Source organism: Tursiops truncatus, chromosome 5, assembly GCF_011762595.2.
Source record: "Tursiops truncatus isolate mTurTru1 chromosome 5, mTurTru1.mat.Y, whole genome shotgun sequence".
NCBI lineage: Eukaryota > Metazoa > Chordata > Mammalia > Artiodactyla > Delphinidae > Tursiops > Tursiops truncatus.
Window position 1 is genome coordinate 110,784,885 of NC_047038.1, and position 17,355 is coordinate 110,802,239.

Genomic DNA, 17,355 nt, shown 5'->3' on the forward strand with positions numbered 1-17,355 from the left:
ACTTGTTCCAGATTTTAGCGTGAAGGCTTTCAGCTTTTCACCATTGAGTATTACATTGGCTGTGGGTTTGTCATAAATAGCTATTATTATCTTGAGATATGTTCCCTCTCTACCCACTTTTGTAAGAGTTTTTATCATGAATGAATGTTAAATTTTGTCAAATGCATTTTCTGCATCTATTGAGATGATCATGTGGTTTTAGTCTTTTCTTTTGTTGATATGACATATCACATTGATTGATTTGCATATGTTGAACCATCCTTGTGAACCTGGGATGAATCCCACTTTGTCGTGGTGTATGATCTTTTTTATGTGTTGTTGGATTCAGGTACCTTTTTTTATTGAGATATAACTGACATAACGTTGTTTAAGATGTCCAACATATTGCTTTGATACATTTATATATTGCAAAATGATTACCACCATAGCATCAGCTAACACCTATCATGTCACATAATTATCATTTCTTTTTTGTGGTAGGAACAATTAAGTCCTAGTCTGTTAGCAACTTTATAAAACAGTATTGTTGTCACTGTGGTGCGCATTAGATCTCTAGGACTTATTTATCTACTGGTTGCAAGTTTGTACCTTCAAACAACATCTCCCTAAGTCCCCCATTCCCTGGTAACCATTCTTCTACTCTCAGTTTTTAAGCGTTTGGCTTTTATAGATTCTACATATAAATGAGATCATAGAATATTTGTCTCTCTCCATCTGACTTATCTCACTTACCATAATGCCCTCACAGTGCATCAGTGTTGTTGCAAATAGCAGAATTTACTCCTTTCTCATGGCTGAAAAATTGTGTGTGTGTGTGTGTGTGTGTGTGTGTGTATCACATCTTCATCCATTCATCCGTTGACACTTAGGTTGTTTCCATATCTTGGCTGTTGTGAATAATGCTGCAGTAAATATGAGAGTGCACATATCTCTTTGATATCCTGTTTTCCTTTCCTTCAGCTACATACCCAGGAGTGGAGTTGCCGGATCATAGGTTAGTTCTGATGTTTTGAGGAACCTCTATACTGTTTTTCCATAGTGGCCAAACCACTTTGCATTCCCACCAACAACAGTGCACAAGGGTCCCCTTTTCTTCACATCCTCACTAGCACATATCTCTTGTCTTCTTCGTGATAGCCATTCTAACAGGTGTCATCATCTGATATCAGTGAGTTATTTCATTGTGCTTTTGATTTAAATTTCCCTGGTTAATGATGTGGAGCATCTTTTTCACATACCTGTTGGCAATTTGGATGTCTTCTTTGGAAAAATGTCTATTCAGTCCCTCTGCCCATTGTTTAATCAAATTGTTTATTATTGAGTTATATGAGTTTTTAATATATTTTGGATATTAATCCCTTATCTGATATATGGTTTGAAGATACTGTCTCCTGTTCTGTCGTTTGCCTTTTCATTTTTTTTTTTGATTCTTTTGCTCTGCAGAAGCTTTTTAGCTTGACATAGTCATACTTGTTGAACTTTGGTGTCATGTCTAAAAAATCATTGCCAAGACCAATGTCAAGGAACTTCTTTCTTATATTTTCTTCTATGATTTTTATGGTATCAGGTCTTACATTTAAGTCTTTAATCCATTTTGAGTTCATTTTTGTGAGTGGTGTAAGATAGGGGTCCAGTTTTAGTCTTCTGCATGTGGTTATCCAGTTTTCCCAACACCATTTGTTGAAGAGACTGTGCTTTCCCCATTGAGCGTTCTTGGCTCCCTTGTCAAATGTTAGTTGATCAAAAATGCAGAGGTTTATTTCTGGGCTCTCTTTCTGGTCCGTAAGTCTATGTATCTATTTATTTGCCAGTACCTTACTGTTTTAATTACTATGGTTTTGTAGAAAAGTTTGAAATCAGGAAGAGTGATGTCTCTGACTCTTCTTCTTTCTCAAGATTGCTTTGGCTATTTGAAGTCTCTTGTGGTTCCATACAAGTTTTAGGCTTGTTTTTTCTACTTCTATGAAAAATGCTATTGGAATTTTGATAGGGATTGTGTTGAATCTGTACATGGCTTTGAGTAGTATGGACATTTTAACAGTATTGTCCTTTGATTCATGACCATGGGATGTCTTTCCATTTGTTTGTGTCTTCTTCAACTTCTTTCATCATGGTCTTGTAGTTTTCATTGTAAAGATCTTTCACTTCTTTGGTTAAATTTATTCCTAAGTATTTTATTGTTTTGAAGCTATTGTGAATGGGATAGTTTTATTTCTTTTTCATATGTTTCATTGTTAATATGTAGAAATGCAACTGACTTATGTATGTTGATTTTGACCTCTGCAACTTTATTGAATTTGTTAATTAGTTCCAACAATTTGGGGGCTTTGTATTTAGGATTTTCTGTATATAAGATCATATCATTTGCAAACAGAGGTAATTTTACTTCTTCTTTTCTGATTTGGATGCCTTTTATTTCTTTTTCTTTACTAATTGTTCTAACTAGGATTTCCAGTACTATATTGATTAAGAGGGGTGAGAGTGGGCACCCTTGTCTTGTTCCTGATACTAAATGAAGAAAAACTTTCAGTCTTTCTCCATTGAGTATAATGTTAGCCCTGAATTTGTCGTATATGGCCTTTATTACATTGAGGTATGTTCCCTCAATACCCAATTTGTTGAGGGTTTTTATCATGTAAGGATGTTGCATTTTGTCAGATGCTTTCTCTGCATTTATTGAGATGATTGTATAATTTTTATTTTTAATTCTGTTAATGTAGTGTGTGTTTATTTATTTGTGTATGTTGAACCATTCTTGCATCCCAGGGATAAATCCCACTTGGTCATGGTGTATAATCCTTTTACTGTAATGTTGAATTTCGTTTGCTAATCTTTTGTTGAGAATTTTTGCATCTATATTCATCAGGGATATTGGCTTATAGTTTTCTTTTCTTTGGCTTTGGTGTCAGAGTAATGCTGGCCTGGTAAAATGAGTTTGGAAGTATTCCTTCTTCTTCAGTTTATAGGACAAGTTTGAGGAAGACTGACATTAATTCTTCTCGAAACGTGTGGTAGAATTTGCCAGTGAAGCCAGCTGGTCCAGGGTTTTCTATATTTGGAGATTTTTGATTACTGATTCAGTCTCCTTACCAGTTATTGGTTAGTTCAGATTTTCTGTTTCTTCCTGATTCAGTCTGAGCAGGTTGTGTGCTTCTAGGAGTTTATCCATCTCTTCCGGGTTACCCAACTCGTTAGCATATTATTGTTCTTAGTAGTCTCTTATGATCCTTTGTATTTCTGGAGTATCAGTTGTAATATCTCCTCTTTCATTTCTGATTTTATTTGAGTCTTCTCTCTTTTTTTCTTCATCTACCTAAAGTTTTGTCAGTTTCATTTATCTTTTCAAAAAACCAACTTAGTTTCATTGATTTTTTTTTCCTATTGTTTTTCTGGTCTCTGTTTCATCTATTTCCATTCTGATCCTTGTCATTTCCTTCCGTCTGCTAACTTTGAATATAGTTTGTCCCTTTTTTCTCCTGGTTCCTTGAAGTGTAAATTTAGGTTATTTATTTGATCTGTTTTCTTAATGTATGCATTTATCACCATAAACCCCCTCTCAGAACTGCTTTTACAGCATCCCATGGATTTTGGTATGTTGTGTTTCCATTTTTATTTGTTTGTTTTGAGATATTTTTTAAATTTCTTCTTTGACCAATTTGTTATCCAGGAGTGTGTTGTTTAATTTCTAATATTTGTAGATTTTCCAGCTTTTCTCTTGTTGAACTCTAGCTTCATACCATATGGCCAGAAAAGATACTTGGTATAATTTCAATCTTCTTAAATTTGCCGAGACTTATCTTGTGTTCTCCCACATGGTCAATCCTGGAGAATGTTCCATGTGCACCAGAGATGAATGTATAGTCTGCTTCTGTTGGATGGAATGTTCTCTTAATATCTGTTAGGTCTATTTGGCCTAATATATGGTTCAAGTCCCGTGTCTCCTTATTGATTTTCTGTCTGGACGATCTGTTCATTGCTGAAAGTAGGGTGCTTAAGTCCTTTACTATTATTGGATTGTCATGTATTTCCCCCACCAGATATGTATTTGCTGAATATATTCAGGTGCTCTGATTTTGCATGTGTGTGTGTGTGTGTACACACGCACACACACACACACGTTGTTTTCTTGATGAATGTACCCCTTTATCATTATATATTGACTTTCTTTGATGCTTGTTACCATTTTTGGCTTAAAGTCTATTTTGTCTGTAATAAATAGAGTTACTCCCACTTTCTTTTCGATTCTACTTGCATGGAACATCTTCTTCCATTCTTTCACTCTGAGCCTGTGTGTGTCCTTAAAGCTGAAGTGAATCTCTTGTAGGTAGCATATAGTTGGGTCTTGATATTTCACCCATCCAGCCACTCTGCATCTTTCGACGGTGAATTCAGTCCATGTACATTTAGAGTTGTTATTGGTATGTAAGGACTTAGTAATGCCATCCGGTTCATTGTTTTCTGGTTGCTTTGTATTTTCATTGTTTCTTTTTCCTCTGTTTCTGCCTACCTTTGTAAATTGGCATTTTCCATTTTGGTATGCCTGTTTCCCTTTTCTTTATCTCTTGTGCATCTACTCTAGGTGTTTTGGTTTGTGGTTACCACAAGGCTTACATAAGACATTGCATAGATAAAACAGTCCATTTTAAGTTCATAGCAACCTAACTTCAGTTGTCTACACAGGCTACCCCATTTTATATTTTTGATGTCATTATTTAACAAATTATAGTCACTATAATTATTTTTGATACTCTTTGACCTTTACAGTATAGTTAAGTGGTTAACATACCATCCTATTACAGAATTAGGATTTTCCAAGTCTGACTGTATATTTACCCTTACCAGTGTCTTAGATACTCATATATTTTCATGTCACTGTTTAGCATATATTCATTTCAGCTTGAAGTACTCCTTCCAGCATTTCTTTCAAGGGGGGGTCTAGTGGTAATGAACACCCTCAGCTTTTGTCTGTTTTGGGAAGTCTTTCTCTCCTATGTATTTGAAAGGTAATTTTGCCAGATAGTTTTTGGCTGGCAATTCTTTTCTTTCAGCACTTGGAATATGTGATTCTGCTCTCTCCTGGCCTGTAGGGTTTCTGTTGGGAAATCTTCTGATAGCCTAAGGGAAGTTCCTTTGTAGGTTATAATCTTCTTTCCCTGGCTATTTTTAGAATTATTTATTTTTGCTGTATGACAGTTTCATTATAACATGTTTTAGAGTAAGCCTCTTTGCATTGAGAAAACAGAGTGAACTATTAACCTTGTGAACTTGGGATGTCCATTTTTCTCCCCAGGTTTGGGAAGTTCTTGGCTATTTGTTTAAATAAATTTTCTGCCCCATATCCCTCTCTTCTCCTTCTGGAACCCTGGTTTTTCTAATGTTAGGTGTTTTGATGGAATCCCTTAGATCACATAGGCTTTCCTCACTCTTTTCCATTCTTTTTTCTCCTTTAATGTGCGTATTTTGGAATCTTCTGACTCACTTATTCTTTCTTCCTTTGCTCTGCTTTACCGCAGATGCTCTCTATAGCATTCTTCACTTCATTCCATGAGCTCCTCAGCTCCAGAATTTCTGCTTGGTTCTTTTTTATGATTTGTGTTTCTTTGGTAAACTACTCATTTTGAGCCTGTATTTTTTCATGATTTTGTTGAACTGTCTTCCTGAGTTTTCTTGTAGCTCACTGAGTTTGTGCAAAACAGCAATTCTTGAATTTAGCTAGATTGCAAAAGTCCATGCCTTTGAGCTCAGTTATTAGAGAATTATTATCTTTTGGAGATGACGTTTTCTTGATTTTTCATATTCCTTGTAGTTTTGCGTTGCCTTTTTCTTGCACTTGAAGTGGCAGATACTGTCTTCAGTTATTGCTAGTTGCCTTCAGATGGGATAGTCTGTTCATTGGCGCTCTTCTGCCTTTGTAAGGATACATCTGTTCCACTCCTTTTTGCTTCTCGTTGTGGCAGAATTCTGCAGCTTTTCTGTCTTTCCTGGTTCTTACAGCTCCCCAGGATGGCTACTAGAGGCCTCTTTTTGTTTTCCAGAAAGTGGCACCACTGTAGCTCAAGTTTGTGGTTTCTCCGTAGCCCACAGATCCTGGCCTGTTTTCTGAGCACACTTCCTGTCTACTGGAGCTCACTCTTGCCGCCACACTCAGGAGTGTGCACAAGATGCCAGCTGCAGAGTGGGGGGAGGTATGAGTTTAGCACTCAGGGATTGGGGGGGTACCTGTGGACCCTCTAGGGAGATCCCCAGGTGTAGTATTCCCAGAGGCTCAGGGTAGACCTTAATGGCTGTGTCCCTTTAATGCCCTTGGATATTCCTATCTGTCTCTTTCCCAATCCCTTCCCTCCTCCTCCCAGTCATGGAAGTCCCACCTCAGTACTCTGGGTGCCACTGGTTTCTCCAGCTGTATCCTGCAACACGAGGGTAGCCAAGCACTCACTCACCACTCTCCTTTTCTCCTGTGGGAGAGGTTGCTGCTACCTGATAATTTGGCCCCACGCAGTGTCGCCAGGGGTTGGGACAGCGCTGGTAAAGTTCTTTCCTCTCCACTACTTCCAAACTCATTTAATTTTATTGCTCCAGTGGTGTGCAGGCGTCTCCCCTTGGGAAGGCTGATTTTCTGCAATTTCTCCCTTGTCTGTCAGTCGGTATCTGCCCAGGTCAGTCTCCAGGTATTTTCCTGACCATGGCAAGAGGGGTTGGGACAGGTTCACTGGTTTCATAGCCCATGCCAAAGTCTGTCTGCCTATTACCAGATGCACAGATGGGCAAGACTCCTCCCCAGGTCCCTTTGCACGTGGGACCGGATCCCAGAGCTCCACAAAGGTGCTTTTGTTCATGGATGGATGACTAATTCTTTGTTGAAAGGGGGGCCTTGTCAGCGTCATGCTGTCATGGTGCTGACAGTACTCTTTGATGGTCTCTTGCTGATACTTCTTCTCTCAGTTGCCTCTAGGAGGCCTTCAGGACCCTCCTAAACTCAGCCTCTAGTAGAGCCTGCCAGCACTCAGTGGGGTCGCCTCACTGCAGGGCCTGGGTTTTCAAAGGGAATCCACGAGCAAACAGTCTAACCTTGTTGTTAAAGGTACATTTTCTTCTGGGTGTAGAAACAAGTGCTACCAAGTTGAGGGGGTGTTGTTACCATCACATTTTGCTGAGACGTCACCAGCCAGAGAGAAGCAGTCCTGCATGGCCACGGGGCCCCAACCTGTGCACACGCCAGTATCTTCCACACTAGCCCTCACTGGGTGGCTGTTGCCAGTTTTGAATGAAGCCCAGACTCCTTATATAATCACCGTGCATCATTTTCCAGCATTCAGAAGGCCATTGCTAGAGGGTAGACAGTTGCTAGTCGTTTCTGTCTATACCTTAACAGTATTTAGAGTTGAAGCTGTGTATCTTTTGCCCCTAATGCTATCAATATATCTGGCTAAAATTCTGATCTTTGCAAATAAAGCGTCAAACCTCCCAATGCTCAATTCAAGCCAAAGCTCCATCCTCATGAGGTGAAAGTTCTGGAGTCAGTGGCTAACTTATGAGACATGGGCTTGCTGTTGAAAACCCGTGGGACCCAACCCAGAGAGGCTGTTATCATTCAGTTGCTCAGTCACTGCTCACTGATTGTGTAATCTTGGAACAGCAGTGCCGAACCCTCCCTGCGTGCCCCTCCCTCCAAGAGACTGCAGCTCATGGTGGGAGCAGGGCCCAGCTACTGGCCTGCCACAGGCGATGACTCAGTGGACAGAGTGGGAAATAGGCACCGACTGAGCCTGATAGCTTCAGTGTCGAACAAGCAAAGTGCCACCAGTCAACCTGTGACCTTGTCAGGCTCCTCTGTCACCCTAACAGCTGTGGCCCTGACATCGGGCTCTGGATAAATCATGTTGAGCGTCCAGCTAGACTTCTGTGATCCCAACAGATGCCTTTTGTACAGAATGAGAAGTCAACGCAGGACTCTCTTTGATTCCTAATAATATGGACTCTTATTACTGATTATAATTAGGGTTCTTGACTCTCCTTCTAGCCTAGTATTAACCAGCCTTCCAGGCTGTGACCGTGGGGCCTGCCTGCCCCCAACCAACCCCCGTACCTGGGGCAGAGGACAGGATGGCGCCTGGTGAGGGCACACGCATCATACCTGGTTGTCCCCATGCTTCCTGGCTCCTCCAGGCTCTGGCAGAGGTGCCGCCTGCCTTGCATCAGGCCGACATCCAGGAGACACACGTGTGTAACGTGACCGTTAGACACTTCGCTGTGACACGGCAGTTTGGCTCAGGAACCGGTATCTGTTCTGATGGGTCAACATCTCTGCCGACCCAACAGTATGTGACTCCCCGGCTCTCAGGACCTAGTTCCCACCGCCTCATGCTCTGACCACCTGCAGCCTCGCCCTCCCCGTGCCTTGTTTTTTCCAGGAGGGGTGGTGCCCTCGTACCAACCTCAGCAACAGGCCAACTCACTCAGACATCCGCTAAGGGCCAGGGACCCCTAGGGCCCGGCGCACTGGCAATGCACTGTGGGTCAGCAGGCAGGTCCTGCAGAGTGGCCCTTGTCTCCTCACCCAGTGACTGGGGGTTCCTGGCTTCGATTCTCAGATGATCCCTGACCCCAGCAACTGCAGCCGTTGGCTCAGGCCCTGCTGGGTTGGGATCTTCAGAGGTTTGCAGCCCTCCCAGGGCAGGCAGGTCCGGCAGGCTTGTGAGGCAGCCAGCGCCTTCTGGTAGCTGCTGGGGCCCCCAGGCATCTTGGTCAGTTAGTGGTAATGGGGGTCCCCTCTCCAGGTGTTCGCAGGGTCAGAGGCCCAGCCCTGGCCTTCCAGGCTGACCCCATGTGCCCCAGGAGAGCCCCCCCCATCAGCTGACATCTATTATGAACAGAAGCCCTGGGTATAGCTCATAACTGGAAATGAGCTGCTTTCCCAGTCCATGGAACGTGGACCAGAGATGCACGGGAAATGCCAGCCCCCGGTTAATATGCAGGGTCTGTGAGTAGCATCTGGGACACCTAACCCCCAGCCAACCTGCCAGGAAAAACAGCCGAGCCCCTGGCCCTGGTCTCTCTCCATCTGGTCTAGTTCCCCAGCATCTCCTAGGCAATACTCGTGTGGGTGTTAAAGATGGGGCAGGGGACCTGTCCCCATTTACAGGCTCACAGAGGTGCTCCCCTGCACACTGCCTCAGGTTCACGGACTGATTTACTCTGCTCCTTACCTCTCGTTGTATATAGGAATCTGCAGGCAGTGCTGTCTCCTGTTTACAAGCATAAACCCTTCAGTGGCCCTGGCCCTGCAGGCTCGCTCACAAGCTTCCTGCTGCTCTGAACCCCCTGAGCGACCCCACACTTGCTCCCTGAGTGCCACACGGCCCAGCTCCACCCCCCTCGGGTCATATGCCAAGGCCACCTTGTCACCATGACCTTCCACCTCACCCCTGCCCCACACCTCAGACGCTCTGAGCACCGGGAGCCTTTATCTCCGGATGTGAGCCAGTCCCAGCCCCGGAGATGTGCAGGCTGTGGCCGCCAAGCAGAGCTGTCCTGGGGGGGGGGGGGGGGTGTTAATATGGCCTAGAAACTCGGATGTCAACGCTTGGGTTAAAATTCAAAAGGAAAAACACCCTCCTTCACAGCCCTGAAGGTGGCCACCCAGAGGGACCCTCGGGGGCAGCGGCAGGGGCAGAGACCAGGATGAACTTAAACTGGGTCCCGAGTGCCCTTGGCCGGTGCCACTGAAGGGCGTGACCCGCGGTCCACAGTGAGACTCGTCTGTGGTACCACACCTGGAGAGCAGGACCCAGTGTGGCTTTTAGCGCCTGCAGCCACTGGCCCACCACCGGAAACAATTAAGAAACCTGCCACCCCAAGTCTGTTTCAAGACTCTCTTTCCAGGAAAAGCCAAACACAAAGTTCCCCCATCCCACATTTTATAGAAGGAAGGCCTGAGGACCAGGTTACACAAAGATGACCCAGAGCAGGTCCTGCAAGCTGTGTCCCAGTTTGCAGAGAAAAGTGATGGTTGAAGGAGTTTGGGAAGAGGGAGAGGATGATTGAGAATTGGCATCTGTTCAGCACTTACTCCATGCCAGTTCACTGACTCAGCCTCTGCTGCACCCCTCTGCAGCGGATACTCTCACGGCCCCCATTTTACAGATGGGGAAACTGAGGTGTATCACTCACTAAGCAAGCACAAGTGTGTCTGAACAAGCCCACAGCAGATGGTGCCTTGTGCTCTTTCCCAGCTTATTTGGCCCCAACTTCCTGTGGGTACAGAAAAGTCAGTCCTTGGACCTACCTAGGAAGATACCAGTCTACAGACTGAGGGCATTTTCAGGCACCAACAGAAGCACCAGTTACAGCTCCCAATGAGTTTTTCTGGATTCCTGGTTTGTATCGAAGGCCTTTACCACACAGTTATTTACTACGCGACTCAATTGAAGCCTGCTAATTGTTTTGGGTTTTTTTTTTTTTTTTTAATCCTGAGGGAAAGTTACAGATTTTCACTTAATAAAGTGAAAAACACTTTACTAAGATGACCGTTATGACATGTAATGTTAATGTTGTCTGCTTTAATACAGTGGGAAATGACCCAAAGTCATTTTTCCCATGATAGGATACAGAATTAACTAAAGAAAAATTAGAATGTATACTTTCTGATTTGAAAGTATATTCCTAGTAAAGAGAATAGCACCCAGTAATGCTATACTGCATTTGTGGGTTGGTTTGTTTTTTTTAACCTTACCGAATTGGGAGTAGTTCAGGTCCAGGAGGATAGGAAAGGTCCTTGGGTCACAGAGTAGGGAAAATGGCTGGACAGGCGGAAAGACATAGATGTTTTCCTTGATGTTTTCATGTTCTCCAAGTGGCTGAGAATGGATGAATAGATAAAGACGATGTTAGATAAGGCCCATATTATGTATCATCTTTATCCATATCCACACATACACACACATAACGGAATACGACTCAGACAGAAGAATGAAGGAAACCCCACCATTTGCAACAACGTGGATGGACCTAGAGAACATTATGCTAAGTGAAATAAGTCAGAGAAAACTCATACTATCTGATCTCACTTATATGTGGAATCTAAAAATGCAAACTAATAGAGACAGAGAGTAGAATGGTGGTCACCAGAAGGTGGGGGAAATGAGGAGATGTTGGCCAAAGAGTATAAACTTCTAGTTATTAAGAGGAATAAGTTCTGGTGATCTAGTGTACAGCATGGTGGTGACTATAGTACTAATGCTGTACTCTACACGCAAGAGCCACTGAGTAGATCTTAAAAGTTTTCATCACAAAAAAGAAATGGTAATTACGTACCTTGATAGAGGTGTTCCTCATTTTGCAATATTATAAGTGTATCAAATCTGCTACACCTTAAACTCACACAAAGTTGTATGTCAGTTATATCTTAATAAAGCTGGGAATGGGGCTGAGGAGTCTCAGCCCCAGCCCCCAGCTCAGGACTGGGATCCTGAAGGAAGGAGGACACTGGCAAGATGAGGCCAGGAGGCTGCCGGTGGAAGTCTGGCTCCCCCTGCGGCCACAGCTCCATTGGCAGGGTCCAGCCAGGCCTCGAGGGGGCACAGCACCTGCCCTTACAAGCTGGGGAAGGCCCAGCACCAGGAGGTGGCTACACACAGGTGCTTGCCCCGCCCAATTCACACATTTATAAATGAGGATTTGATGAGAGCAATTCAGTGACCCTGCCGCTATGAACTCTGTTACTGGCCCTGTTGCTGCTGATATATTTAAGACTCAACAATGACACAGCTCCTGTTTGAATCTGTTTTGCACGAAAGACCTATTACGTGCAGCGGACGTTGAGCATCCTTCCTCCCCCGAGACAGATGACTTAGTCACGTTAATTAAGCAGCTTCGTAGACACAGTGGGATTTGTGAATGTTGCTCTGAGCTTACTCCGGAGTTAGTTAGGACTCAGAGGGGCCCGGAGACAGGGTGGGAATCAGGCCTTGATGTCACAGCCCCTCTGTCTGTCTGTTGCAGCTGGTGAGCGACTTGCTGGAATTTTGCTTCTATACCTTCCGGGAGTCCCAGGCCCTGAAAGTGGAGTTCCCAGCGATGCTGGTGGAGATCATCAGTGACCAGCTGCCGAAGGTGGAGTCCGGGAACGCTAAGACCCTTTACTTTCACAGGAAGTGACGGGAGACATCTCACCAGAAGAACTTTGCCTTAAGTTTCCCCGTGTTACTACACACCCACGAAGGACCCAAGAAAATCATATTTTTGACACGTGATGGTTGATTCCCACTTGTTCAGCAGTTGCTCAAGTTGAAAATCATGTCAAGGGTTGGGAGGCAGGCGGGCAGGGTGACGTGGATTTGGCGAGACCTGCATAGTCTGAAAGGTTCTTCCCTCTCCAACCCCCAGCACTTAGAAACACGTTCCTGTTCCTCTGGATGAAAAGCCATATCTAGTCAATAACTCTCTGATTTTGATATTTTAACAGATGGAAGTTTTAACTATGCCATGTAGTTTCTGGGATCGTTCGCTTGTTTTAAAAGGGTTCAAGGACTAACGAACTTTTTCAAGCTCACCCTTGGTTTGCACATAAAGCGTATAGTCAATATGGGGCATTAATATTCTTTCGTTATTTAAAAAAACAAAAAACACAAAAAAATATATACAGATTCCTGTTGTGTAATAACGGAGCACGTGGACTGGACTAGCGACCCCCTTGGGGGCATTGCTTCGCCCACGTCTTTCTGCATCACTGGTATCCACACCCTCTAGCCTCCATTTATTATTTAATTAGAACGGATAAGATGTTCAAACAAATGCCTTGGTTTCAATTTCTAGTATCTATTGTGTTGGCTTTACCAATAATTTTTGCAGTCTTTTGCTGTGCTGTACATTACTGTATGTATAAATTGTGAAGGACCTAAACTAAGGTATAAGGAACTTTTGTAAATGAGACACATACAAAAAAAAAAAAAAAAAATTTAATGGTTAATAGGATGAATGGGAAAGTATTTTTGAAAGAATTCTATTTTGCTGGAGACTATTTAAGTACTATCTTTGTCTAAACCAACAAGGTAAAAAAAAATTTTTTTTTTTTGTAAAGTGAAACGTTCTGCATGCATCATGAACCGTTTACAGTGTATTTAAGAAAGGGAAAGCTGTGCCTTTTTTTAGCTTCATATCTAATTTACCATTTTACAGTCTCTGTTGTAAATAACCACACTTAAACCTCTTCGGTTGTCTTTAAGCCTTTCTACTTCTTCTGTACTTTCGTTTCGTCCTTGGTCTCCCGCTTGGGGTGTTCGTGGGACTTGAGCACGTTTTCCGGCTTCGGCTCCATCCTCCTTCCACTGGGGACGGCGCGCTGTGGTGTCTGCAGCTCCATGAAGGCGTCATTCGATGACACCCTCCCTGAGAGGATGTCCGGGGAGTGCAGCAGCTCTAGGAAAGCTGCCTCTTTTCCATTTTCCTCAAGAAGCAGAATCAGCTTTAGGGGAGAGAGAGACTGGAAATGCGATGGCTCAGAGAGTGTATCCTCATCCCATTTTAGAAAATCGGATTTTCTCCTTTGGGGGGAAAGGAATTCCATGCACGCGCTACGTCCGCAAAAGGTGAAATGTTTGCTTCTGGTCTCAGAAGGGGTTGTTGCACTCCTGGCACTGGTCATGGGAACACGGAGGTCATGGCAGGAGGCACTGGGAAGGTGTGTGTGGACACAGCACGGTTCAGTCAGAACGGCGAGGAGACTGCACGATGATTAGAGGGTTTTTAGATTTTTAAAAGGTAGGTTTTAAAAATGAATTTTATATGTAAACAGTTTTGGAAAAAAAAAAACTACAGATCATATAAGCAAGACAGTGGCACTAAAATTTTTAATTCACTAATCTGTTTGGCACTGATGCAATTTATGGCTTTTTCTCTTGCCCCAAATCACAAACATATATATCTTTGGGGAAACTTAACAATATGATTGCACTAAATACTTTGAATAGAGGCCAAAATTAATCTTGTAAAAGTGATGATAATCATCAGGTACTCAGTGAAATCGTATTCTTTTCCAAAACCTAAAAGCTGTAGCTGGAGAAGCCCAAGGCCGGGAGATGGCAGCGTTGGGATCAACACTTTTCTCCAGGGTTCACCATGCAGGCAACATTACCATGTCTTTCAGAAGACACCTGCCTTGTGCAAAGGGGAACCTGCGAAAGCTGCACTCAGAGGGAGGAGTTTCTCTTACATAATTTGCAGTTTCAAGAATTTAATTTTTATGCAGATCTTTAAATACAGTCAACTTACATGCACAGCAATATGAAAGCCACACTTGGAAGGTGATAAATACACAGCATGCAGACTGGGAGTTTCTAGAAAAGAAATGGCTTCACAAGAGCAGCTTTTAGCTCAGACTGACTTTTGATGAAATCGGAATCTTGACGTAACCAGGTTTGGGGATGGAGACGGTCTGCATCGGCTTTTTGTATTAACGAAGTTACTGGCTCTTTGTGTGTCTCCAGGTAACTTTGCTTGATTAAACAGCAAAGCCATATTCTAAATCCACTGTTGAATGCCTGTCCCAGTCCAAATTGTCTCTTATTTTTGTACCATATTGCTCTTAAAAATCTTGGTTTGGTACAATTCATAATTCACCAAAACTTCTTCATATAATTAAAAAAAACACTAAATTAGTTTAAAATGAAGCAATTTATATCTTTATGCAAAAACATATGTCTGTCTTTGCAAAGGACTGTAAGCAGATTACAATAAATCCTTTACTTTAATCACTTGTTGTTTTGGAAACGGTTCATTTGAACGTCTGTAGGAACACGTGGACTTTGTGCCCTTTTCCACCTGGATTATGTGCCCTTCTGCCTACATCCAAGATGGAGTCACCATTTTTCCCCCATGTTAGAAAGCCCTGTGTTATCCACATATTAATTATCCTCTTTGGGGACTGGTTAGATGTCCTGTTTCTTACTGCTGATATTTGGTTCACTGAAATACCCCATAACAATTTTATAACAATAACTACTACTGATGTAGCCACTAAATGCTGTAGGTACACTGCCTCATTTATCTTCGCGACCTCACGGAAGCTTGTTCGTTTTACAGACTTCGAGACTCACCTGAGTAGACCAGATGCCCCGTCTCATTCCCAGGTCTCCCTCCACACAGTGGAGTCTTGCTCTCACCCCAGGTCCTCTTGGACTATCAAGAGACTCCATTCCAACCAGCTGTGATGCTTCTCACATTCCTTACAGGCTGCTCCCCTTGACGTCCCTCATTAATACGAACAACAAAAGAGCAGTAAGCAATTATGAGTTCATCTTAAAACTAGAAAACATGTATTTCCCACAAGAGAAATTCAGGTACATTGTTAATGTGTCATTTAACTGGTGATTGGTCGAACTAGAAGACTATTTGAGAGTTAACCACAACCTTGCTTTAACACAATTGATATATTTCTGGAACACAACATAGCCGTGAAACACAGCCCAGGGGAAAAAACTATTTAAAAAACCTTTGTGGGGCTTCCCTGGTGGCGCAGTGGTTGAGAGTCCGCCTGCCAATGCAGGGGACACGGGTTCGTGCCCCAGTCCGGGAGGATCCCACGTGCCGCGGAGCGGCTGGGCCCGTGAGCCACAGCTGCTGAGCCTGCGCGTCCGGAGCCTGTGCTCCGCAGCGGGAAAGGCCACAGCAGTGAGAGGCCCGCGTACCGCAAAAAAAAACAAAAAAAACTTTTGTGCACAAATTTGTAAAGCCTTAATTGAAAATGAAGGTAATTTTATATCTTAAAATTTATGCAATCTGACCTATTAGGGAGCACAGTTGGTCGCAGAGAGCCCCTAACTTTAAACAAAAGCCATCGTGGGCTGTGAATCTGCTGTGGCCAGCGGTGGGGGGTAGGGTGGAGGCCCCAGGGTTGTGCACCCTTGGCTAAAGTCGGTGCCCTTTCTGAATAGAGCAGGCTCGTTCTTGGGTCAAGTGTGACTGCATTTCTAAGACCAAAAGTGCTCTCGGGCCCAAAGGATCCAGATGCACATTTAAGAATCACTAGCTAAGAACTAAGTCTCTGCCACTGAGCCAGCCAGCCACTGTACGCCAAAGCAGGAACAATTATGCATAATGATGCATATATAATTAGGGGTTTGTTTACTTCCGTATGACCAATGTCCCTCAAGCAAAAAGGAAACAATGTTCCTTTATGTTAAAGTCAGCTCCGACATACTTTTTGATAAACTGCGAATGTATCCAGACTAAAATGACTTGATTACATGTATCTCCGGCACTTTAATTCCAAGTCATGCAATTGCTGGTGCAGCATTTTTCTTGGAAATAAAACAGTGGCTTCCCAAACAACATTGGCTAAGAGAAGATTAAGATGTGATCTTTTAACGTTCAGCATAGACCAAGCCTGGATCCAAAGCAAAGTGAAAGATGGGGCAGAGTAGCAGGTACTTAGCTGCAGACCACCCCATCACCGAGTGGTTTAAATCAGCCATCATTTATTATTCTCATGAGTTAGCTAGCGGGGGGAGTTCTGCTCACCTGGGCCAGGCTTGGCTGGGTTGGACTGGTCATGCAGCCGACTGGTCTGAGATGATTTTGCTCCATGTGGCCTCCCCTCTTCCAGCAGGCCAGCCTGGACATATTTTCATGGTAGAAGAAGCAAGGCTCTAAGACAGTAGAAAGGGTTAGCACTTCTCAAGCTTCTGATGGTATCAAGTTTGTTTCCGTCCCTTTGGCCAAAGCAAGTTATAAGGTCAAGCCCGGAGCTGACATGGCAAAGGCTCCACACAAGGGCATGGATCCGGAGAGGGGTGAAATTTGGGATCATTCAACCAACGTACCACGCACAATTTAGGTATTTTTTTTCATAGAATGTATGTTGCCAAGACAGTGATTTCCAAGTTTTCCAAATTCTGAAAAAGCCATTTCTTTGGATCTTCATGCCCTGGTCCAGCCTGGTCCAGAGAGGGTCATGGTTCTTGTGAAAACTGGCTTGAGCGGAGTCGGATCGTGTTCCGCCCACTCTCTGAGATGCTCCACCTGCAGCCGCTAAGCCCTCCAAGGAAGGAAAAATTCAGAAACTGACGCATTGGTACCAAGCAGCCTAAAGGAATCCCATGCACTGACTGCCCATCCGAAATGCAGTCTCTCTTTGGGCAAAAATCAAAAGTCTATTTTCCAGTCAAGTTGATATTCTGATAGGAAAGAATTCTCCAAGGTACTCCACCCAGCAGACTGATATACTTTTAGCCAGACATTAAAGCATTAAGAGAACGTGCTGGGTTACCCAAATAGGGGAGCAGTAAGGTACCACCCAGGCCAGCCAAGGAAAAAGAGTACTGACAAGCATCAGAGAAGACACTTGCAGAGCTAGGAGAC

At 43.6% G+C, this 17,355-nt stretch overlaps 1 protein-coding gene across 2 annotated transcripts in view; it reads left to right on the top strand.

The window, feature by feature from the left end:
• Positions 1–14,747, top strand: part of NR3C2 (nuclear receptor subfamily 3 group C member 2) — a 370,721-nt gene extending 355,974 nt beyond the window's left edge. For both annotated transcript variants that reach the window (XM_073805516.1, XM_019926560.3), the window contains exon 9: positions 12,001–14,747. In XM_073805516.1, coding sequence (XP_073661617.1) covers positions 12,001–12,156 — 156 coding nt within the window. In that variant the 3' untranslated portion in view covers positions 12,157–14,747. The remainder of the gene's footprint in view (positions 1–12,000) is intronic.
• Positions 14,748–17,355: the final 2,608 nt, after the last annotated feature.